This window comes from Diplotaxodon limnothrissa, linkage group LG7, assembly GCF_057381915.1.
Source record: "Diplotaxodon limnothrissa isolate DT_005_m linkage group LG7, D_limnothrissa_male_GT1.1, whole genome shotgun sequence".
In the NCBI taxonomy this organism is placed as follows: domain Eukaryota; kingdom Metazoa; phylum Chordata; class Actinopteri; order Cichliformes; family Cichlidae; genus Diplotaxodon; species Diplotaxodon limnothrissa.
In genome coordinates, this window is record NC_140602.1 from 48,369,756 (window position 1) to 48,396,053 (window position 26,298).

General features: G+C 37.7%; 1 protein-coding gene across 1 annotated transcript in view; it reads left to right on the plus strand.

Moving 5' to 3' along the window:
• The window catches only part of znf618 (zinc finger protein 618), a 42,223-nt gene extending 16,133 nt beyond the window's left edge, over nt 1-26,090 (plus strand). The window contains exons 5-15 of the mRNA XM_085359805.1: nt 11,674-11,763; nt 12,773-12,853; nt 13,578-13,667; nt 14,028-14,117; nt 14,297-14,386; nt 17,140-17,217; nt 20,297-20,341; nt 20,834-20,911; nt 22,639-22,797; nt 23,322-24,421; nt 24,764-26,090. Coding sequence (XP_085215931.1) covers nt 11,674-11,763; nt 12,773-12,853; nt 13,578-13,667; nt 14,028-14,117; nt 14,297-14,386; nt 17,140-17,217; nt 20,297-20,341; nt 20,834-20,911; nt 22,639-22,797; nt 23,322-24,421; nt 24,764-25,312 — 2,450 coding nt within the window. The 3' untranslated portion in view covers nt 25,313-26,090. The remainder of the gene's footprint in view (nt 1-11,673; nt 11,764-12,772; nt 12,854-13,577; nt 13,668-14,027; nt 14,118-14,296; nt 14,387-17,139; nt 17,218-20,296; nt 20,342-20,833; nt 20,912-22,638; nt 22,798-23,321; nt 24,422-24,763) is intronic.
• Nucleotides 26,091-26,298: the final 208 nt, after the last annotated feature.

A 26,298-nucleotide genomic window follows, 5' to 3' on the forward strand; every position in this document is an offset into this window, starting at 1 on the left:
CATATCAATTTAAAAGTGTATTTTTAAATATAGATTTCTTTCTATGAGCAGTGTTGGTGGCCCCAAAAGAAATTGGCAGGAGCCGATGGTAAAAATAAATGATGTTTAATGATACATACAGAGTGGTTCCCTTAGAATAGGAAAATAGATTCACATATTATGTGAATATGACTTAAAGTCTATTTAACAACAAATTCACAGCAGTTTGTGGAAAACAAAACCAGGCCAGCTTAGAAGTCTGGATTTCCTGTAAGTGTACTTTGCAAAAATGCCCTGTATTGAACAAATGTTTGCACAAGAGTATTTTAATAAGCAAAAGACAACACAGGCTGTAGGACTGTGGAGGAGTTGTTGATGTTTAAGAGTATTTCAGGAAAATTGCTAGAACAAACTTTGCATAGTTCTGATTAAATGGTGTTCAGCCAAAAGCCACCCTGTGCTTAAAAAACAACAACATGCAGAGTTTGGTGGTGGGGGGGGGTGTTGCCTCAGATACTGAAGAGACCCTAAAATAACTTACAAGGTCTAGTTTTAATAAGATGGTTTTAAATACTCTAATTCCCAAAAATGCAGGCTTGTGCTATGAATCATAAAAATAAAATCCAATTTCCAAAAATTTGTAAATAAATTAAAAAAAAAAAAAGATTGATGATGATTTGGAAATAATTAAAATATTATCTTTATTTCCAAAATTGGGGACCGATAAGTGATCAAAAAAAAATCATACAGACAGGAAAACGGAAATATTTTAGAAATCAGTGTAAAAAATTGTGTTAAGCTAAAAATTATGTTTTTATGTATTAGACAAACAATAAATTAAAACAACTAAACAGTCCATGTTCACATAATGAAAAAAACTTTATTATGCTTAATATAAAATATAATGCCTCCTTTGGCCTTGTTGAATTCTTGCATTGCATCTTGGTATTGTTTTTATGTTCATTCTCTTTTTTTATTTTATTTTATTGACTTCCAAATAGTTTCTAGCTTTTCCCAGATATTTGCTTTGGATGAAATGCTTGTGAAATCTCTTAGAATTTACTAAATTCCAAATCTGTTCTATAGATTTTAGTCTGGTCGTCGAGAACTTCAAATTCCCTTTAATTGGTCAGATAGTCTTTGCACAGTTTTGACCTATGCTGGAGTTTTTTTTGTTAATGAAATGAACCTATGACAAATAACTTTTAGTCCAGATGGGATTCCATGATGCATCAAGATTTTGTGTAGACCTTGTAATTCATGGCTGCTGACTTGCAGTAATTTGCCAGAAATATCAAGATGGAGCCACATATTATAATGGAATCTCACTGCGGGTGCTATGCATCTAGCATGATAAAGTTCTCAGACTCTGTGCAGACATTAACAGTCTGTAGAGAGTCAAATTTGGACTCGCCGGTCCAGAATACCTTCTGTCCTCCAGTCATTTAGAGTCCGGTGTTTGTGCTCTCTGGCAGATGTTTCTGAGTATTTGCAGATTTCACATAATGGTTTCTTAGAAGGTATTCTTCCCTTTAAGACAGGGGTGTCAAATGTACAGCCTGCGAGCCACATCCAGCCCACGATACAATTATATCTGGCCCGCAAGATCATTATATATGTCAATTAATGGCCTGTCGATATGTGTGAGCTGAGTCTTCAGGCAGGGAGGGGTGGGACTTTATTTTAATGGGCACACCATGCAGCCAATCATGTGCAAACACAGATTGAGATCATACCATTATGTGAAAGAAGAATGAGAGGCAGATGTTCCGAAGACAGCAAGTAAACTGGTACAGGCCAGGTACACAGAGAGATGGGGGAGCTGGATTTAAATGCAAGCATGTTGGAGAAAAGGTGACGAAATGAGCAAAAATGTAAACTGAGCACCATCTGGCCTCATTTCACTGATACACATTGATACCTGAATGTGTGCTTGAAGCCATTTATAATCATTAACTTGTTTGATTCACTGCTTACCACAAACAAGCACAAGCATAGTTTTTGGACTTTTAACTGTATTTTCACAACTTTAACAGCTTATTCTACTGATAGAAACCTCCCCTATGGCCATTTATACTAGACAAAGTAATTAAGAAATAAACAATTAACCTGTTGAACCCCAATGCCCCTGGTACTGGAGGCAAGCAAGAACATCTGGTTTTATAGGATCTACTGTCAGATCTGTTATTTAAATGTAGGCACGTGTGGTGTCCACAGAAACGTTGAAATCTCAGCTGGAAGCCTCCAAAACCATTTCAACAATGTCCAACACATAAAACGGTAAACGATTAAAGAGCAGGTAAACAGATTCTGCAAAAAGATGTTAACACAAAGCACGGATCCCTCTGTTCATCCGACAACACGGAGACAGTGTCTCACAGATTCCAAAACTGCAGTCACTTTTGTCACTGTGACCAAAATTCAGCGAGCCAGCAGCACAAAAACACATTTAGAATTAACTTCACTGTCTTGCTTGCATGATGAAATCACACTTCCTGTATAGTTCTCTTGCTCTGTGTACTTGGAAACCAGTTTCCCATCAAAAATCTACATTTTCTGCCTTATTCACTTACTTATTACACAGAAACCCCCCCCAGAAGTTTCTATCTTTCACTTTCAATAGATTTTTCTGTTGTTGTTGTTGTTCTTTTTTTTTTTTTTTTTTTATGACTACAGTTTAAACCCCCTCTCACCCCCCCCCCCCCCCCCCCCAAAAAAAACAAACAAAAACAAAACAAACAAACAAATAAACAAAAAACTACAAAGTCTGGACAATACAGGTAGAACAGTTGTGCTGACAGGTTTCTTTCTTTGTCACAGCAGCTTTTTTTTCGTCGTGTAGAAAAACAGTTACATATTTAACTTATTTACACTGACAGAAAGTAGAGTTTCACTGGTCTGGCCCACTTAAGATTAAAGTGGGCTGTATGTGGCCTGCAATGTATAACGAGTTTGACACCCCTGCTTTAACACTTATTCGTTCAGTACTCTACCAGTGTTCATTCTTGAGACCTTCTCAGACTCTGGTCTAGAAGCATTTATCTCTGGCTAAAGATCATCAGTGTCCGTCCTTCTGTTTGTAGTACTTTAAATCTAGAGAGCCCTGAGATCTGCTTCAGTCAGCTTTCATTTTCTGCCTCTTCCTTGGAACATTTTGTAAGTATCAGTCTCTGTAATCAACTCCAAAGAATACTTGACTGCACTGTGAGAACACTTTGTCTCGCCCTGTTTGTCTTAAAGACCATCCAGCATCACAGTGCTTAAATGCGGACTCTTTCCTTTTTCAGTGAATTCTTGATGTTTGTACTATTTTGAGCAGCAGTGAGGAATTTCAAACTGAATTCATGTTTTTACTCCCTAAATTTAAGCTGGCACACTGGAATTCTCTGAGAAGTCAGGAATTAATCAAGCATAACGCTCAACCACAATTTTTTTTTCTGCTCATGAATATAAGTACATGACTATAATAACTATAACTTTAGCATCTTAATCAAAAAATAATAATATACTCTATTTTTAAATGGGGTCATTTTGATTCAAGCACTATGTGAAAAATAATGATAGGGTGGCCTTTTTGCTGTTGGTGTGCGTTGCCTACTTCTAAAAAAGAGAAGGCAACAGTATTTCTGGATTAACAAGATCCAGAAATACTGTTGCCTTCTCAGTGGATTTGTGAATGCAAAAACCAACAGTGATTAGAGTGCAAACCCATGAACCCATGTAGTAAATTGCACTGCAGAATGTGTGTTTTGCTATTTCTTTCCCTTTTTTTTTTTTTTTTTTTAAGATTCTCTAAATATTTTATTGACATTATGTACCATAACTGGAGAAATTCCCAAATTATTTTCAATTTAACATAAAGAGACTTTCTTAACTTGCTGGTTTGACAACACTATTTCAAAGAGTAGAAATAAGGAAAGGGAGTCTTCTGCTTATATTGGTGTGGTGCTATTTCTATACCCAGTCATGTAACAAATAACAATAAATTCCTAGTAAATTCTTCACCGTGTTATGGTTACACAACTATCTTTTGTTGCCATTGCTTGCACAACACATTGCTTGCAATAAATTCAAAGTGTGAATACTCTTGAATATAACCGAGTTCTCCTTGTACAACATGTCTTAAATTCCACATGATTCCATATCACTTTTTCATAACTGCATTACTTCTAATTTCAACAGAAATGTATTTACTGTTAGAAAAACCGCTGGGATTTACTATATTAAAAATATGCAATCCACAGTAGCAAGCGAGATTTGCATCTGTTATTTTCTTCCCCCCAATACTTCATACGTTCCGCAGCCATTTCATTAGGTACACATTGCTTGTACAGGTTCGGACACCCTTTTACAGAAGTGCCTTAATTCTTGACACAGATTCAGCGACATTGTCATTATAGCATCACACAGTTGCTGCAGATTTCTAGAGCTACAGATCCAAGATAAGAAACTAACGTTCCACCACATCAGAGGACCTCTATTAGATTTAGATCTGGTGACTGTGAAGGCCATTGAGTACAGTGGACTCATGTTCAAGAAACCAGTTTGAGATATGTGAAATATGAGATATGTTATTGGTAGCGTGTGTGTGTGAGAGAGTGAGAGTGTGATTCTGTCTGTAAACATGAATTGATTCTGATAAAAATTGAGTGTGGAGTGGGCTCATGTTAACATTAAATTTTAAAATTTGTCTTTCTTCACCCAAGTTCTTCTACATCAACTGATTGAAAATTGACAAAAAGCCTTATCTTAGAAACTATGATACTTACAAGTTTGGTGTGTATTGTCAACATATAGAAAATATTATATGAACATGACATTTGACCTCTAACCTTTCCCCCGCAAATTCACTGAGAGAACTGCTGCTTTCTGGATCGTTTCCCTCTGTAAACTCTTGATGGTTGAGCGGGAAAATCCTAACAGATCAGCAGTTTCTGAAAAGTCAAATCAGCCATTCTAGCACCAATAACTGTACCACATCAAAATGATTTAAATTACCTTTCTTCCCCATTCTGATAGTTTGAACTTCAACAGACTATGTTTACCTATCTAAATAGCTGAACAGAGTTTTGTGCTAATGAGCAGTTGAAAAGGTATAGCTAATGGAGTAGTGAGTGTTCATTAACCTTTAATTTTTGATGAAACTTTATCCTCCTTGGCATGAAGGATACCAGTGTTGAACAGAGTTTTTGAGAGGTATACCACCAGAGACCTTGGATCCAGCTGCTTGAGGGTTTGTGCTGTTCTACTTTTCCCACCCCAGAAGTGTTCTGTACTGTACTCTGCTGCTGCACTGGACACTGGAATTAACCACTATTATCTCAAAGGTTTGATAGTTAGGGGAACCTTTCTCTTGGGAAATGACCAGAATTCATAAAAAGTCCTATGAGCACTCACCTCATTGAGAGGAAAACCAGTAGCATGGACACTGTGCAACATGGAGCAGCTGTAATTCTCTAATGGTTGCAGATGCAGTCCAACATGTTGATGGGGGATTCTGTGTATTCAATATTATGAAAAAAAATAGACCAGTTCTTAACATTGCTTACTTATTTTGTGGTGGATCCACTATCAGTGTTCTAATTTATCAAAAGGACATACAGCCATCAGATATTTTCATCTTTGTCATCATTAAAACTCAGTTCAGTTTTATTAATATAGTGCCAATTAACAAGTTTACTTTCAGTTATCCCCTATGGCTATACCTGTTGTAGCAAGGGATTGCTACAACAGGTAGCTCTGCATGTTTCATTTAACAATTTACACTGGTTGCCTTTCCTGATGCAATCTCAAAGGAATTTGTGTCTCCTCATGAGATCGAACCGGTGATCTTTTGCTTCTAAGGCGAATGTCACGGTCAGTGATAGAAAATATTCCGCTGATGTAACCTCTGGCCAGGAGTCAGTTAGTCAGTCAGTATTTTAATATGTCTATAAGCACTGATGTTGCCATTTATAAATGTCATGTGCCCAACGCCTTCACACTTCCAGCACTGTGCTTCACTGTTGAGACTTTGCATTCTCCTGTTTTCACAGCAGACGTGCTGGACCCCATCTGAGCTGAACAAATTTATCTCGGTTTCAGCTGAAAAGTATGCTCTAAATATTCTTCAGGCTTTTTTTCATGTTCTTTGTCATAAAATAGCAAGATTAATCTTTTTAAAGTAATGACCTCAGCAGTTAATGTCTAAGAAAAAAAGCCCATGGTTGATCACTAGCAATGTGCTTCTCATTTTTTCATGGTCTTTAACATAGAGGAAGGCTGTTGCAGCTCTGATTATTAGTGATACTGTACTGATTCTGTACCTTTTAATGCTAGAACTGTGGTTTCACAGATTTGTTTTGAGCATCAGTCATCCTGCATCTTTTTTTTGCTTGTCTTTACTGGAGCCATGGGACAAATTTTCAGATAGACACAACCCATTAATTCCAGTAAAAACAAACAAACAAATGTTCACTCGCACCTGTATTTTCAAAATAGATTTTATAATCTAATATACTGTGCAAAGTCTCGAATCACCTCTCATTTCTTTATATTTTGCTTTTAAGGAGCTTTATAGGAGCCAAATCTCTTTTTAATTCATTTTTTTAAAGGTGTAATATGAAGAGGGGGGCCTTAACAGCCCACTGATAATAGTGTGCATCTAACTTAATAGGCAAAATCAATATTGTTTAAACACAATATTTATCCCTTCAAGCAAACTACACTTGGTGATAATATTTAGCTGTTTTCAGAGATAAATTTGTCCATTTATTACCCAGGTCCATTAGGTTTTGGATGAATCTTTTATCATCCAGTCATCATTGAATTAGAATATACTCAGAAAAGTGCTCTTCATTTTCCTTCCATCGTTTTGTAGTAAAATAAATTCCTGAATTGTATCAAAGTGTAATAGTATCGTAAGCAGGATAATGTAAAGCATCCCTTGTTCTTTGCCAGGATAAGGGTTGAAAATCTTTTCCTCCCCTGCCAGATGTACTGTGATCCTAATTTGTCCCATTTATTGAATTTCAATTTGTTTGAGTGTTTGTGATAGGAAGAATAACCTGGTCAAGATGTTCATGTTCCTGCCTCAGCTTGGGATTTAAAACTTAATAATGGGATTAAATTCCACCTCCTATTGTCATTCCCAATTGTTTTGCTCAAGAGGCTCAACATTATGGCATACCAATTGTTCTTTTACAGTTAATATTAACTCATAAATATGTCACGAGGTATGAAATTCAGTTTCTTGAGTGGACTCCAACTTATGCTCCAGCTAGTTTTATAGGTTTTTGGAGTATTCAGCTTGTAGCCTGAGATGGAACTAAAGGTATCCAAAAACACCAACAAGTTTGGAGTTGATATTTCTGGATTTGGCAAAAAGATTAAGATGTCATCTGTAAATCAAGAAAGTTAGTGTCCTTGATTGAAGTATTACTTTATTATTCTGTTAATTTTATTATTACAGGATCGAATATTACTATCGTGGGTCAATCCCTGACTTAGTTCCTAAATGGATATGATGTTGTTAAAGACTTGTGAATGATCCCAAAGTTGTTTCCTGAAATCTTTCCAAGTGATTTCAAAACCAGCAGACAGACTGTAAAGGGCCTATTGCACAACTTTGTCTAGTCCCTCTGCAGGCTGAAAACTGAAAGCTGAAAACTTTTGTTATGTCTCCATTTATTATTAATTTTGCCTTTGGATTGTTTAGCAGAGATGGATACTTTTTAGTGAAGGTATTTTTGTATTGCTTTCTATAAAAATTTCCAGTTCACTTAAATGCTCTCTCGTACTGCTTGCAGTTTGTTGTGCTCATGCAGAGTATGGTGGACGTTATCCTGCTTCTGCCTTTGCCAGATAAAGCCGTTCTGCAAGAAACTTATTATTTGAGAAAGGAGATTTTTGGTTCTTTTGGCCATGATGTATGTTAAAAATCTTATAATCTTTGTTCACAAAATCAAGAGGTCAGTCCTAAGGATGGGAAATAGCAAGAAAAGGCTGAAGTTTGCCAAATTACACAAGAACTGGAAATCAGAACTGAAAATCGGTGGCAGGGGTCCAGGTTCAGGTCTGGCCCATACCCTTTCCTATCATTCCCCTTCAGTCTCTCTTATCTTCCTGTCACGGTGTACTGTCCTATGAAAAACAAAGGCTATAAATGCTCCGCTAATTATATAAAGGAGGGCCATTTCAGCCAGTGGTGTTGGGCTCTTGTCAATTAATAGGATTTTGTACACAGCATCAGATTTTGATCCACCATGCAATACGATCTGGAAAGCATCTGATTGGCCGTGGTTTCATTCATCACCTCACAATAATGCCAGTGCAATAAAAGCATACCTAGATGGAAAAACACACAGAAGAACTCTATCAGTCATAGATTGGCCTCCTCAGTGCCCAGAACACAACATTATTGAAGCAATTTGGGATCATCTTGACAGAGAATGGAACAAAAAGCAGCCAATGTCCAAAGAAAAGCTTTCAATGTCTTTCAAAAAGCCTGAAGATATATTCCTTGAGACTACTTAAAGAAATGACAAGGTTTCCCTAAGTGAAGTTCAGATTGTGTTGGGGAATAATACCATATAGAGACTTTCAAGCGTGTTTATAGAGGAAAACGAATAGAGTACAAACTCTATTTTTGCCCTCCTGTATTTCCATGTATTTTTACATGTTTCAGTAACCTGCTACACCTATTTCTATTATTTTCCAAGCAATATATTAAGGAGTGAGTGGTGGCTCAAGACTTTTGCAAAGCAGTTTGTTTGTAAATATTTCCACTTAATTACCTCTAAATGTTTGCTTGTATGCATTTATTTTGTCAGTACAGTGTCTTAAGAGTTTACAATTCATTTAGGATATGGAAAAAGTTGAGCCAGATTATTATTATTATTATTATTATTATTATTATTATTATTATTATTAAAGCATCACCACTGCATCAACAGACTGATGTAGTTTATTTAAGAGTATGCTAATCCACGAAGAAGGGTCATAGCTAAATCACCAAAGGTCCTGTGAAATATAACATAGAATTAAACATTTTGCACATTAATTGGTGCATTAAGATTCATGTTTTTCAAACATTTTAGATTCTATTTACAATTTCAATTGGTCCAAAAGCTAAAAGACTAAAATACAGTAAGCAGTACACAAACTTCTAACCATGTTATACCACTGTGAAAATTGTAATTTTATTTTTTACAGTATATTTAGAATGCTTGTTTGTTTGTTTGTTTGTTTTTGCTTGATATGTAAAATGGGCCTTGCACTGCACATTTGGTTTGACATTTTTAGTAAAGTCTAGTCTTATTTTGGGGTTGTTTTCTAACTATCCTTACTGAGACTTGTCCATAATGTTGTTGATTCAGTCCAGTGTGCATGGACCACTGATTTAACAGAAGCTTTGATTATACTGACAAACACCAGGAATTCACTGATTTATGAAAATTTATTTTAATTAGTGGGAGAATTGATGTAATATACACAGCACTGCAGCCAGGCAGTATTATAAATGCAATTACTCATGCTAATAATTACTGTTATTACTGTAAAATAAAAAAATCTTTTTAATCACCTGTTAGCTATTCTTTGTCCACTTTTAAATGGCCATTTGCTTTGCTTACATAACGCTTACTTTTAACATATTTTGCACAGTATGTACCTGAGCTGTCAAACAATGCCAAAAGTCATTTTCAGGTTTTACTTAAAATGGTTTGAGCCTGTGGTTTTTATTATTGTCACTAATATTCTTATTATCATTAGTATTAGTAGTAGTTTTAATTGAATTTAATCAATGAAAATTGATCCGTGATGCTTTCAGGGTTTCCTTCAGGGTATAGTGCGTGCTGAGCCTCAACCTTTGGAATTTTTTTTTTTTTTTTTTTTTTTTTTAAAGGTGTAGGTGTAGGTGTGACATCAAACATGAATCAGCCTGCTTTTATTTAGCTTACTTACTTTAGCTTAAAGAAAAGAACAAGCAAAATGCAAAAGGTAAATGGTACGCCTTGCGGTTTACCTTCAGTTCAGCCGATTATTCATCCATGTATATTCACTAATTTATGTAGGTTAAATCTTCTCTCTACTTGCACTGCCAGCTATGTGTCTGAAATCGGAAGCAGAAGGTCCTACACCGGTCTACTTTTCTCATTTTGTACCCCCACAAACACTCACTATGTGCCATAGTGCTATATTAAGAGTCGCAGACGCTGCACACCTTTTCGGAAATTCAACTTTGTGTTTTATGTAGTTTGTGAGACACCTGCCAGTACTGCAGCTTTATTTTTTTCCACATTTGAATGTGGTTTCCCCCCCCCCTTTTTTTCTTTTTAAACTTGATTATATAGTGAAATTCAGAATTTATTAACAGCCCTTCTGTCTATTACATCCTTGAAGTGCCTCAGGAATTCAGCTAAGAATGCAGCTGATTGGATTAAGTGCCCCTTGAGAACAGGCTGGAGAAAATTTAGAAGTTGTCACTCTGCTGCTAAATAATAAAACATTTCACATGGGTGTGTGATGAGGGGCCTTTTGCAGGGACAACGTCAGACATGTTATTACAGAGAGAGACTAAACCTGAAAGAACTGGAAAATAGATTTTTGTCTTACAAGTCTTTGTGCTGTGCTTTTTATGCAACAGATTGCCTTCAGACAGCAGTTGACTGCAGTGTGTAGAGGCACTTCAGTTCTCACTTGTCAACAGCCACCTGGCTGAACAATGTTTTACCCCACAACAAAATTAACAAGAGCAGAAGAAGCAATCTTCATCTCTGATGCCCTTTCACGCCCTTTATACACTTGGAAAGAAATGTCAGTGAATCCTACATCAACAAAAGTAAAAATAACAAAGTAAGACTAAAGTAACATTATATTGCACATTTAAACACTTTTGAACAATACATAATAGTATGTACATAGTCACAGACGCGTACATTTCGATTAAAAAGAGATCTTCTTTTAATTGTGTGAACTTGCTGTTAACTAACAATATATATGTTACTTTAATTTAAATGCAGCTTTCTATTTTCTTTGTGGGGTTATTTTGCTTTTATTTTTAGCTTTTGATATTAATGTTGTCATAAAAATATTAAGCTCATTATTAACCTCTGATCGTTCCACTTAAAGGTCAAGGTTGTTTTTTTTGTTTGTTTGTTTTTTAAAGCCTCAATGAAATAACATTTTTCTAAGGTTATCAATGACATGAACTGAGAAAACTTGTGAATTGTTGTGGGCATGGAATGACCCCTTTTCTCAGAGCTTTATACCTGGAATTCTTCCCTCCCTGTTTGGATGCACTGGAGTCCTATCTTATCCTTTGTACTTTAAACATTTTTGTTAATTTAACCTTGTTTGTGGTGCAAATAGACAAAAAAAAGAAAGAAAACAGAAAAATAGGACCCCTGACCTTCAGTTGAAAGCAACAACACACTTTGGAATTACATGTGTGTTAAATCGCTGTGCGGTGCATTTCAGTTGGCTAAAATATATGCCGTGTACGTGCTTGGTCCAATGTTCAGTTTAAGCCATTTCTCTCTCTTGATCTCAGAACTTTACACAGTCCATACGTGTGTTGATATTATTTAGTTTTCCCGAGCGTTTTTTTTTTTTTTTTTTTTTTGTCTAGCTAGCGTTACCTGAATTTGGTAATAAATTAAACACTGTTTGTACTGTCAGTGTTGTTCATTGTTGGCTTGTTCCTTTTATCTACAGGTAGCTTCCGTTACTCCTGTGACATCTGTGGAAAGAAGTATAAATACTATAGCTGCTTTCAGGAGCATCGTGATCTGCATGCAGTTGATGGTAAGTTTTGCACAATTTTCAATCATTCCTCGTGGAAAAATCTGTACTTTCTGCAGCAACTGCAAAATCTAAACAAAGGGGGCTAGATTGTTTATATGGAGGAAAAAAATAAAATAAAATAAAGCATTTTATTCAAGGACTCCAAAAAACAGAAGGGATGGCCAGTGTCTAAATGTGGTCTGCAAGTCAAGTGAATTAATGGGCCCTTAAACTTTTAGAAGAATGAAAGTCAGCAGAGGCATGGCAGAATACATGTGTGTAAATGAGCGCAAGGCAGGAGGAAAGGTGAGGATACAAGGAGCAGAGGTGAAGAGGAGAGTGCAGGCTGGGTGAACTCTGTGGAAAGAGTTACCTAAGTAAAATTTTACTTGTATAGCACCTTTCAAGATAAAAATCACAAAGATCTTCACAGAAGCTAAATCATAAAAACAAAAATTAACCAAAAGCAAGTTTAAAAATATGACTTTTTAGTTTTTTTCAAAAGAGACCACGGAGTCCACGGATCTCAAGCTCAAAGGGAGAATTCCAGAGTCTGGGGGCCAAAGTTACAAAAGCTCTGTCACCTTTCGTTTTCAGCCTGGATGGACAACCAGCAAGCCCTGATCACATGACCTCAGGGACCTGAGTGAGAGACGAGTGTCAGTGTGTCAGATTTGTGACAGAAGGATAGCAGCAAGAGTGAAAGGAATGATTTACAAGATGGTAGTGAGACCTGTTATGATGTATGGTTCGGATACTGTGAACCTGACAAGAAGAGAGGAGGCCAAGAAATAGCAGAGTTTAAGAACGGTTTAGGTTGAGCAGTTGAAACAAAGTTAGAGAGGTGAGGCTGAGATGGTTCGACCATGTACCGAGGAGGGATAGTGGATATACTGGGTAAAAGATGAGATGCAGGCAGGAATTGAACTCATGTGATTATTGTAGTATTACATATCTGAAAGAGCTCAAGTTTTGTGACGAGTATTGTGAGAAGATAATCGGCTTGGTCATCTTCCTTTTCTTCTCTCAGATCCATACGAACAGGTGGTGCTACCTGTGGATGGCCTTAAAGAAGAGGAGCCAGTTGAACCCTATCAGAAAATTGGACCAAGTAAGACTGTTTGGTGTACTTGAGGTACACAGATATCTGTACACAAAATTCACAGTTTGGTATATTCATTGATTGGTTTAGTTTGATTTAAGTTTAGCAGACAAAAAAGTGCGTGATAGGCAGTTATTCTTATTGTTAGAGTTGGGATAATAAAATGCTGCAGTCAGTCAAAAAAAGGCTTTAAACTCCTTGTGCACAAGCATAAAGTAAATAAAAATTATATTTTAAAATAAGTGGAAGTTGTGCACAGTTAACTTTTCAAAATCTGAAAATTTTGAAAAATATTTTATTTCTTTGTTTACTTCAACACGGAGGAATCGCATTAAACCAGGGAATTTTAATACTGAGCTGAGGGTTGTGTACTGAACCATCAGGACAAATGCAATAATATCGCTGCAGATGTCTGTACAGAGTATGATTTCAAAATGAAGACATACCACAGCAGAATGAGATTACAAAATTCATTTTAAGGTAGCTTGGCTTTTGTGTTTCGCTGCAGAAGAAGTATATAGAAAGATTTTCCAGAAAGTTTTCTTTAAGTTAAAATTCGGTGATGTTTTAGGGCCTTACAGTTTCAGTCTTCTGTCCAGTTAAAAGTATTGAACACCGTATAGTGAAAAGGCGTTAAGACATTGTGATACTCAGTGTAAATAACACCAAGGATATACGTTAAGTAAAGACTGGTAAGGTTTCCAAACATAAGTCCATAAGTCCTTTTTCGCAGGGGAAAAAGCACTCACCCACCTCTACAGAGACAGCGGGTTCAGCAGACAGCAGCACGTGCCCCTTAAAACACTATTGGCAGTGTTTGCAGGTGGGAATCCTGCACTTATCACTGCATTAATGACTTTTATGGGTGATAGTGTGAACCTCCATGCACAAAACAGGGAAACCCCTGTGTTTCTAATCACTATTATGTACTGCTAAATGTAAACTGTAAAAAAAACAAAACAAACAACATCCAGTCAGAGTCACTGCTTCTTCCTCTTTCCACTCGATATCGACTTCTTGTTTTCTGCTTCTCTCTAGTGAAGTAAGGCATGTGCAAAAACGCTATTCTTCATCTTAACTGAAGACAACTAATCCAACAGATTTAATCTTTACTCCTTCTTATTATAACCATCGTGGATACAGAAGAGGACAAAGGTTTGTTTATGTGTTTTCTTGTTTCCAGAAACTGGGAGCTATGTTTGTGAATTCTGTGGGAAGCAGTACAAGTATTTCAACCCGTACCAGGAACATGTTGCTCTTCACACGCCAATGGGTGAGTTCATTTGTTTTCTGTGCTTTATTTATTATGATAATGAGTCATTTCTTCATTTTATTTTTGTACAGTATGAAATCTCATATGCAGCTCTAAACCTTGTTGTATGGACAGTGTCATGTATTTTGTTTCTAAAGTTGTGCAATGAATGCAATCCAAGATGCTCCTTTTTCATGTAGGTTCATTTGATTTGAAGACATCACGGGTACAGGAATGTGGTAGCATGGATATGAGTAAATTTGGCCACAGCCAAACTGGAAAGATAAAAAGTAAGCATAAATTTTTTTTTTTTTTTACTTTTTTCATTTATATAGGAAAAGTCGCATGCCTTATAACCCTTGAACCTTTTTTTTTTACCTTGGACACAAACACACATACTGAAATTTGACCATCAAATCTGCCTTTTTTGTCGAAGTACTATTTACAGATCACATACACTAGTGGGCCACACTGTAACATTTGAAGCTGATAATGTTCATAATAACTGTCATATGTTGAACATTTTTGTGCTTAAATAATGAATTGTAGAATTAATTCTGCATTTGTAAATTAATTTTTGAATTCCACATTAAAAAGCTGATTTTCAAAATGTTTTTTAAAACATAATTTGAAACGGTAATTAAAATGGACTCTGCATCCTCTACTTTACCTGCTAATCTCTTTCTCCTTTAACACACAATTCAAATGACTCTGAAAGAGTGCAAATTTACTGAGGAAGTCTGTAACTTGTACACATTTGTATGAATATAAAAAAAAATTAATAAATAAAATAAAAATCTGCAAGAAATAAAATGGAGGGGGGGGGGGGGTACAAAACTTTAGTAACTTTACTTCACTGTGTGAATTTACTGTTTGAGTTCAGTTTTGGTCTTAAACCACCACCTGGCTCAACAATCTTTTTGTCAAATTATTGGCAAAAAGTTTACAGTGGGTTTCTTCTGAGAGATGCTTCTAAGGCTGAAATTAAGCCAAGAGAAACAACAACTGAAAACAAATGTATACATTTAAAAAAAAATCTCTTGATGAATGAATTACAGGCAAGCATATGCCCAAAAGGTTACTTGCTCTGGATGTTTCTGTGGAAAATTGTTTTATCACTCATCCAAGTGACTTCTCCGGTGTAACAGATGAGTGATGAATGTTTCACCCACTGAAAACCATTGTGCCCAGTTGAATTCAATTGACTTTAAGGAGAGTTGTTAGATGCTGTGCTCATGAGGACAGTCGGTTTTAACTTGCAGCACAACACAAAGCTGCCATATTTGATCAATGATCAAAACACTTAATAGAGCAGAATTAAGACAAATGTAATGTCCTCATATGATAACACATCACACATGACCCAGCATTGTTCTAAGAATGCAAACTTTCTTATTAGAAGTTTCCCAAGTTGCCAGAAAGGAACAGATTTCTTGCTGATCTTAATCAGTGGTCGTTGCTCTCTCTCCGGAATGGCTGCACGGAGGAACATCTATGATAAGCGCTGAGGTTTGTGTCCTTGTCAGGATTAAGCCATCCTCAGCTTCCAGGTTAGGAAAAGTGGAACCAGAAGATATTTGAATGCATCTCTCCACAGCTGCTGATGAATTCTACAAAAAACAAAGTTTGTTAAAAACACTTGCAGGTGAATCACCACAGATTTATCAGTGACATCCATTTACTCAAGAATCACTGATAAGTGAATAACTAGAATGTATAGTTTATAATTTCAACAGTGTACTGCACAAAATGGAACTGGAATATGTCAGATGTGTGATGCTTGTGTGATTTTTTTTTTTTTTTTTTTTTTTAAATTAATTAATTTATTTTTTAGTACTACAAAACTTTGCAGTACTCATGCTAATTTAATGTGGAATTTTAAAAAATTATTTTGAAATGAGGTTTTTAAAAAAACATTTTGAAAAACAGGTTTTTTAATGTGGAATGCAAAAATGAATTTACAAATGCTGAATTTATTCTACAATTCATTATTTAAGCACAGAATTCTTTATTTTGATGCGTGTGGCTCTTGTGGTCCTCCATAATTTTGATGACCCAAAGACTCGTCTAAATTGCCTCTGAAAAAATACGTCTCATGTCAGCAGTGATAAGAACCTAGTCACTGATCACTGAGGAGGAAGAAACCATGAAGAGGCTGTTTGGGTGTGATGCTTGGCATCTCTGGTTTACAACTTCCAATTAAAAGACTGCTGCTGACAAATCAGTCCCAGATACCACAGGGAACCTTCAGAGCTTGGGGAGGTCATGCTCTGGGTGCTTGATGCTATGTTGACTGCACAAAAAACACAAGGAGCATATTAGGCTGGGAAGTAATAATGTTTTTGTTCACCAGTGGACATTCACATTTACACATAATTTCTAGATTTGGCAATGTAGAACCTAAGTGCTCTGTGATTGGCTGAGGATTTAAAAAAAACTGCACTATTGTTGGAATTGTTAGTTTCTGCTAATTGTGTGTAAGGTTACTGTTGCATATGTGATATCTTTGCAGGAAATGAATCTTTGCTGAATGGTTGGGTGAACAATTTAAATAATAAATTTGATGTCATCTTTTTTTTTTTAATTGCCTAAAGCACCTAAATATTAGCTGCTGAACACAAGAAATTACACATTAATTTTTATTTTCTAAAGGCCCCCCCAAATCTCCTCCCCTAACAAAAAAAAAGTAATTCTGCTAAGAAGCAGTGTGCCATAAAGAACTATTTAAAGCATGGCACACACACACACACACACACACACACACACACACACACACACAGAGCTTAAAAGTGGGTCAAAAAGATGGAATGAAGAGGAGGAATTAAACCCATATTTAAATATCATTTGAACGTTTGGATCATTTTCAAGGCTGTTAGCGTGATTGATTTGCATGCTGCAAACTAAAATCAAGTGTAAATTGCACGTCATTAACTTTGCTTCCCCTCTCTAACTGTTGTGCGGATTCAGTTTAAATTAAAAATGTTATCCACAGTCGTTGGCCTGACCATGTCACTCATCGTTTTTCCTGTTTTCTCACATACAGACAGCCCATTCAGGCGGAAATTGGAAAGTGCAATTCAGTCCAGTCTGGTTGACACAAACAGTTCACAGAACTCGAGCGGTGAGCACAAGTCACTGGGTTTTTTTTGTTGTTGTTGGTGGGTTTTTTTGGGGGGTGGAAATGTATTATTTTTGTTCAAACAATAAAAACAATATTTTTAGTAATGCTACAGTTCAGGTATATGAATTAATGGAAGAATAGAAACCATTTCTGCAAACATTGCTTTGCTACCCTTGCCTGGGCTGAAGATGTAGATGGAGAGGTTTGTTTCATCTAACTGCATATACTAGCTTAAATTGTAGAGCATTAACTTCATCCTGTTGTGTTTGGGTTCATATGAGGTGTTATCAAAATGTTCTTACACTGTTTTGTTGTGCACAAAAGGAGCAATGCATGGTAATGCGAATACAAAAAGTACAAGTGGTCACATTCCTGACACAAAATTCCATGTGATGTCATGTTTATCAACTAGGGCTGGGCCATATCATACCCTTCACGGTAATACCGTTATAATGTTAGGCAATGATAAGAAAATGAAATATCACGATAGAATATGGGTAAAACGCGCATGCGTAGTGCCTTTGTTTACATACGCACTTGGCGGAAAAAGCACGGTGGCGACGGAGAATGAGAAGGCGGGTCGTTGAATGAAACAGATGAACCAGAACTGGTTTGTAAAAATGGTGCAACATCAGTGGTGTGGAACTGGTTTGGCTTTCGTCCATCAGATACACACCAAAGCACATTTTTTGGTAGAGCATGCAAGCGAGCCGTTGTTATTACCAAACCGCTCAAAAATGTTTTAGTACGACTTTGCTAAGCTACGAAGCCGCACCACTTGATGGAGTGTCGGAGCATTTTAGCTACCGTAGTCAGGAGCTTCGCGGAGTGATACGTACTGTGCTTCAACGTAATATTAGCGTATGCGTATGTATAACCTCTTTTTAAGTTTTGTGGATATTATACATGGTTATGCTGAGGATATGTCGGCCAATTTCCACTGGAAATGCCTTTTAGTTAAACTGTCAGCAAGGAATTTGTATTTACACTGTTAAATTTTTATATAACTTTAATGCACTTAAAAAAAGCTGCTTGTTTAAGTGAAAATACATTGATGGGGTTTTTTGCACTAATAAAGTTGTGGAGTTGTAAAGTATTTTGTCAATTATATTGTCGGTTACATCGTTATTGCAAATTTTCAAAAATATCATGATAAATATTTTTGGCCATATTGCCCTGCCCTGTTATCAACACTGGGTCCTGGATTACACTTATATTGGTGACCACATCAAGGTCTTGTGAAGAAAAAGAAATACAGGTTTTTGTGTTAAACTGTGTTAACTTTATATTTGGATTAGAGCCGTAACAGAAATCTTTAGTGAATGAGCCTTTATGATTCAAGCACAAATAAGATGCATCACATCAACTGTGCCTCCAAGAAACAGCCTGTTGTTTCCTACAACATTCACTGAATTGTGCACTGTGAATTCATCCCCCAGGGGCAGACTGAAGGGTCGTTCCAACTCAGAGCAGCTAAGTTTTAAAACATTTTCTGCTCGACCTTCTGTTTTCCTACAAACTTTATGGTCCAAAGTTTGGAAACACATATTTTATGTAACACATAAACACATATAGATTCATATAACAAATAATCTCCCAAGATTTTTTTTTCTTCTTCTTTTTGCAAAATGGTCCCTCAACATATTTTTAGACTTTTTTTTTTTTTTTTTTTTCACACGTTGAAATCTGAGGCAATGCTTGAATATGTACACGTCAAAAACTCTTGAAGATAAAAGGAGAAATTTTCCCTGATACTTCTCACCAAAGAAATGAATCAAGATTTATAATTTGGGACAGATTTTGGGCTTTTATCTGTAATAGTTTTTGAGTTAATCATGTTCAAACATTGCCTCAGATTTCAATTTGTGAAAAAATCGCCTGAAAGTGGTTGACCGATAGAAAAGATAGATAGGTAGGCAGATGGATCTTGAAAAGTATAGCTAAAATTTCACAGCAATCACTGCAAATTGGGGATGGTTGAGCAGTAGGCCCACCTTAATTTGAGATGGAATAACCCTGTAAAATCTTGAGAAGTCAGAAGAACATAAAGCACAAATGACCTGAACCGTGGCACATGTCAACATGTACCAACTCAGTGAAAATGCAGACATTTTTCATTATTTACCAATGTAATTGTTATCCTTCACTGATCCTGTTTCAGATTTGGGACCCTTAAACTTCTTTTTCTTCTCTAAGATAAAAAGAAGGGCTGTTATTTTGATACTGTGGATGAGTTTCAGTGGTTATCAAAAGTGGTGCTTGATGCTCTTAATGTCCACAGGAAAGCAGTGCTGTCTGACAGTGCAGAGTTGCGTGTTGAGTGACAGGAAATTGAGTTGCTTACTCATGATTTGCTTAAGTTAAATTAAGCTACTTTATGCAAATACAAGCATTCCAGTGAGAGACAGCAGCTCTAAAAACTCTTGAGAAGCATTAAAGTAGCCATTGTCAATCTAAAATCAGTTTAAGCAATCAGTTTCTTTCTCACCTTACATCTTTTTCCTATATGTTGGACTGTTTTTATTTATGAAGAGAATACTTCATGGCAAACAAGCTGCCATGTTAGTTTCATCCAATCAGGCGTTTGCTCAGTGTTTGCACAGCTGGACGAGGCTGGAAAAGAGGGACGGCACCTGTCAGTCTATTCTATTTTGTCTCAGTCTGGTGGCTTGCAAAGCAATTCCTCACTTATAAAAACACTCAGTTGACATGTACCATAAGTGTGGGAGGAGCATTTTGAGTGGTATATCCATAAACAAGAAGATTATGTCAAAGAACATAAGGGCTATATGTAAATCTGGTATGTTTTTAATGTTTAGGTGTGGACATGGAGCACTTTAGTTGCTTTTTAAAGAATCAATACAATATTATCTATCTTTCCAAGGTTTAGTAAATTGCTTTATTTTTCTGTTGTGTTCCATTATATTCAAAGTAAACACAATATGAATGCATAAAAATAAAATAAACAATAAATGAAGTTATATTAATGCGGTGATAAAATGAGGAAGGGAAATGAGTGATGGTGGTCCACTGTCTCTGTAGTTTTAAATTCCTCCCCCTCCTGTCCTCCTGTTAACAGGAACGCCAAGCCCTCTGGTGGCCACCTCTTTCTCTACAGCACAGAGTAAGTCTAACCACACCTCTCTGCCTTAAACAAATATATGCATGTAAGCACGCACCTTGCTTATTTTGCCATTTTCTCTGTTTTCCTTGATTTTTTTTAAAAATCTGTTGTTATTTAGTGAAAATCTTTCTTTATGTAATTGTGGTGATATATTTTTCTTCTTTTGGCTTGACTATAACAAGAAAGTGTCTGACCAAGATGCCCATTGTTAGTCTTACTGACATCTGACAACTTAGCATTGCCTCCTATGGGCAGCAACATTTTACCGTATTAGGCTCACTGTTATTGTTAAGTATTAAATATCTCTATAAAAAAATCATAGATTTCATAAATGCTTTTTCAAAAGGAGTCACTTTTACCACATACTGGCGTGCCTGAGTTTCGGAGCTGCTGTATTTTGCAGAAATCCAGTGCACGTCAGGGACAGACCATATTTTAATTTTTGCCTCTGACAAAGAGTCAACACTCTTCTGGGCCTTGTGATTTTTTTAGAACCGTACACTTGTGGTGCCTGTGGCATCCAGTTCCAGTTCTACAACAACCTGCTGGAGCACATGCAGTCCCATGCTGGTGAGTCCACGACTACAAATGCATGTAAAGCACGACAGCAGAAAAAGTACGTAACGTGAACGCAGTGTCAGTGGCTGCAATACATTCAAAACTGCCATTCATCACATATCACCACTGTTTAATTAGTATTCCGTGTTACTGTACATAATATTTCTATATCTGCCAATAATGAGGGTTGTTGCAGATCTGGATCTGAGTTTGCTGGAAATAGTGTTGCAAAGATTTGATGCATCATTTGTCACTGTGTGTGTGTGTGTGTGTGTCTGTCTGTCTGTCTGTCTGTCCATGTGAAAAGAGAGTTTTCTCTAGACTCTGTGCAGTCCTGCAAGAAACACCTTTACTGCATCTACAAACTTTCCAGGGGTAAATCCGAAAAGGTTTAACCCAAAAGCTACATCTCAGACTTTACATAAAGGCCTCAGTTATCATGTTAAATGTTAAAGTTTATGACAGGACAATTCGAAAAGGACTGAATAAGTAGGGCTTGTTTGGAAGGTTTGCCAGAAAACAGCCTCTTCTCTCTAAGAAGAGCATGACAGCACAGCTTAGGTCGAGACATTTGCATCTAAACAAGCCACAAAAACACAATGTCCTTGGGACAGATGAGAAGAAAGAGGAGATGTTTGGCCGTAATGCACAAGTGAACCACATTTGGCAAAAAAAACAGACACGCCTTATCTGCACAAACACCTCAATCGAACACTGTGGTAGATACAGATATACCTGTATCATTTTGGCTTGTTTTGCAGCTACAGGACTTGTGCGTGTGCTTGTGGTGTGATAAAGTTAACTGTGAACTGCAACATGATGCAGCAGAACAGTATACTGACAGACCAATCAGAGCAGCAACAGATCGGCTGAAAAAAAGTCCAGACCTTAACCCAACTGAAATGTTGTAGGGGGACCTTAAGATAAATGCCTGCAAACCTCAATGAAGTAAAGCAATATTGCAAAAAAGAGTGGGCCAGAGGTTCTTCACAGCGATGTGAGAGACATAAAGTCATGCAGAAAAGGATGACTTCAAGTTCTTTCTGCTAAAAGTGGTTCTGTAAGCTACTGAATCATGGGGTGTGCTTCGTGTCCCAGGACTGCACAGAATAAAGTTGCATTCTCTGCTCTGCTTTTATGTTGTCAGTTAATCATAAAATGTCAATGCTGATTTTTTTTTTCCAGTTCTGAAGAAAATCAGTTTTTAAGCAATTAAGCCAAATATTCTTGCAAAACTTACTAACACAAAAATAAATAAAGATGCAAACCAGGAAAGCAAGAAAGTATCTGTCTTTGAGCCTTTTTATTTAATATTTAATGTTGAAAGTGTTCAACTGTAAGTAGTTATCCTGTTAAGTATGAATCATGTTCCCTGTCTTCAGCTGGAATTGTATGATTATTAGTCAGATTCAGCTGTGAAACAAATTATATATCAGTTGGATTTGAGGTTTTTTTTTTTTTTTAATATTGCCGAGATTGACTTTGGCAAATTAATTACCATAGATGGAACGCTGTGTGATCTTATAATGAGAAACAACTAGGAAAATAATTCTTTAACTTGTGGTATTTATTTTTAAGGTGCAATTTGTCAACCACAGGGAGGCCAAGTTATTGGTTCTTTTAAAGACAGTTGTTTTGTGTCATGGTTTTAATCTTTACATTTTCTTCCACTCAATACAATTAACTTGTGCTTTTTTCCATTAACAACTCAGCCAGCTCTTCCATCTCTCTGTCAACAGCTGATAATGAGAACCACACCAAAGGGGACTCTCCCAAAACCTCTTCAGTATCGGGTCCTCAGGAGCAGCTGTGGAGAGGCTCTCAGGCTCAGGCCCATTCCTCAGTTAAACTACAAATCCAGCCTCAAAGTATCTCCCAGAGAAACCATGCTCTCACCCGTAAGTACCGCACCTTCATTAAGCCTGGTGGTTAAGAGGCTTCCCATATGTAATATCCCACTGGGCAATTTTCTTGCATACCTGTCTCTTTCACAACATTTTCTGCCTTTATCGCTACTGAATAAGTAAAAATAAACAGAAATAAAACATTTTGGACATTTGGATTGTTTTCTGTGTAGCACTAAAGCACTATGCCAACAGCTCTTTGAAAGTACAGTAATGTTGCATTCGTGCTGTAGCTCTCATCATGTCATTGGTTTATTAAATAAGCCTACTAGGAACATTAACATAGAAGCCATCTATGTCTCTGATTAATAAAGGCAGCAGTGGTGTCTGCTCTGTGTAGCTTTCCCCTTTGATTGCAATGACTTCACACTATGTCATAATCCCTCTCTGATTGTTTTTATATCCTTTTTCTTATTTTAATGTTTCTGCCAGAATATCCAAAGAAACATAAACACTAATTGTCTTTCTTATCATTTGTTCTGCTTTCCTAACCATCCATCTGCTGTCTGTCCTGGCAGAGAATAATGGACTACCTGAGAAGGAGCGCCAGCAGGTGGCTGAACGCCTATTACGGGTAATGTGTTCAGATCTGAGCATGCTAAATGTGCTCAACAGCAAGGACTTCCTGAAGTTGGCACAGACCCTAGTGGATACGGGTGCTCGTCATGGTGCCTACTCAACCCGTGATGCTCTTGGCAACATGAGTGCCTTGGCACTGCGGCAGCTGCCCCGCATGTACAACCAAGTAAAAGTCAAGGTCACGTGTGCTCTAGGCTCAAATGCTTCGCTTGGCATCGCCGTCACCTGCCACTCCCAGACATCTGGCCCAGACGCTTGCTACGTTCTAACAGCCTACCAGGTGGAGGGCTCGAGACTAAAGCGTTACGTGCTTGGTGTAAGGGAGGCTGAGCTGAGGGAAGGGCCAGAACAGGTTCATCACTGGGTGCAGAACGTGCTTTCTGAGTTTGTGATGTCAGACATCCGCACTGTGTATGTCTCTGAGCCCAGAGTGTGGGCGGCAGGATTTGGAGGGTCACCACTGGGAGGCGGGGGCCGGGGGCGGATATGTTTGCGCTGCGCAGGATGCTCACTCGGTGCGGTTGTTCAGGCCGTTCTTGGGAAGCGAAGCCTCCAGGCTCGAGGGCTTCATGAGCTGGCTGAGCTTCTCTCCACATGCAGAGATATCTCCTCCTCTACCACACTCATTCTCCGTGATGAACAGTGTACCAACACATCCACAAGCACAACTGAGGAAGGTCCACAGGGCAACCCTGCACAATGCCCCACCCCTCCTTGTTGGGATCGTATGGCCGAAGCTCTCCTGCAGGTCCATGCCCACTTTGAACAGATTTGTGAGGCTTATGGCCGCAGTAAGGCCACAGCCCCGCTCCTCCAAGGTCTCAACAAGCATCTGCTAGGCACCCTGGCTTGTCTGCTGGCACCTCTGCGCCTGGCAGCTCTGGAGCTGAGCAGCCAGAGGAGACCAACTTTACAGCAGGTGCTGCCCGTCTACCTGCGCTTGGAGAAGTTCTTCACATCCAAAGCTGGAGAGGCTGGAACCGGCACAGCTAGCAAACTCTGCCACTATTTCCTAGAAGCACTCAAGGAAAACTTCAAGGTATTAAACTGGTATTCCTTACACTTAATAACTTCTGTATTGCTAAATGAATGTTTCTTTTATCTTAATTTAAATAAGTTACATTAGAACTGGCTTGTTCTGTGTAGCAATTCAAGTTTTTATTTTATAAAATTCATTTCACCTGATATTTGCATCTCGATTGTACAACAGCGGTCCCCAACCTTTTTTGCGCCACAACCTCAACTCTCACGGACCGGTACTGGTCCGAGGCCCGGGGGTTGGGGACCACGGTTGTACAATACACAGTGTTTAACAACAACAAGATAAAGGGAGTATTTTCTATGAGTAAGTACTGACAGTATCATTTTACCTTTTTGCCAGGTTGAACGAGCTCACCAGGTTGCTATGGTCCTGGACCCACAGCTCAAGCTGCGTTCAGTGCCAGCCTACCAGCATGAAGACATAATCTCTCGTGCGTGCGAAATGGCTGCTGAAACTAGGGATGGTGGTATCACTGGTGGTGGAGGTTCAGGTGGTGACGAGCGGGACGCCGATGGCCCCCCCACTCCTAAAATAAGCCGAGTAGAGGGAAGTGGAAACAATGGTGGCCCCTCACGCGGGTCCTCCTCATCTTGCACCGTGTCTGGTAACGATGACAGCCAAAGCCAAGTTAGACAAGAGATTTTTCAATACCTGGCTGAGCCTCTCCTCCAAGGTGCACCTGATCTCTTCCAGTATTGGAGCTCAACAGTGGGCGAGAAGTTCCCCAGGCTCGCTCGCCTGGCACTGTGGCTACTTGCAGTGCCTGCTGTGGGCATACGCAGAGAGTGCGTGACTGTGTGTGAGCAGAGCTTGGCTATGAAGAGGAGGCAGCAGGTAACTGCTGAGGAAATGAACAAACTAATTTTCCTTCACTCTAACATGGGCTAGAAGAAAACCTAACTAACCTAATCAACCAAACCTTCACCTCCAACCAATGACTCAAGACTATTATTTATATATTTTAGGTTTAGCCTAACTGTAAACATAAATGTGTATGGACATTAAATACTTCTCGAGACAAATATTTAAAGATAAAGTCACATTGTTAAGGTTGCAAACACCCATAAAACAATACGGTGTATTACATATTTTTTATGGAGTTGTTAAGTACTGTGGCCAAAATGTAGGGGTGGAACAGTAACTCTCAAAAGATTGTCCTGTTTGGTACTCTGCCCTCGGTTTGGGATGCACACATAAGCAGGATGAGTTTAGTCTTGTCACAGCCAGTGATTTGATTTACTCCAGCCTATTAACTAAACTACTACAAGGCTACAATGCTGTTATTCTCACTGGATGACAACATTTTCAGGTAAAGAATTCATTGCTTGAAGCTCCTGTCATAGACCTCTGAAAATTGACTGTCAAAGTTGACCAGGTATTTACAATCTCTAAAGTAATATTCATTGGTGTATGACAAAAAAAATCAAGCGGTGGATCTTCACTGCCATTGCACCTCTGACAAATAGGTGTACTAGGTTTATCATTTATTATCACAAGTCATAGAAATGTTTATTTTTCAGCACATTCAGCCACGGGCAGGTAACTGAGAGCTTAATCATTGCAGTTGACTTTGATGGTTGCATCAGTGTCCTAAAATGTAGCTGCAGATGATTCGCATGCAGTGCATGCAACTTTTTCATTTAAAAAAGTAAAAAGTAGCAGAAAAACACAGACAAAACAAGTGTGATGCTTTTCTTTTTTTATGTTACCAATGGTAAAGAAAAGTGATCCAACGTTTTCATTCTAGATACAAGTCTTATGCTGCTAGATATAAAAGTCAAACTCACTGACTTGCACAGAAGAGACGAAATGATAAACGTTATCTTTGGTGGACATTTCTTTACAAGTGATTTTCATACATCTACACAGAGGAA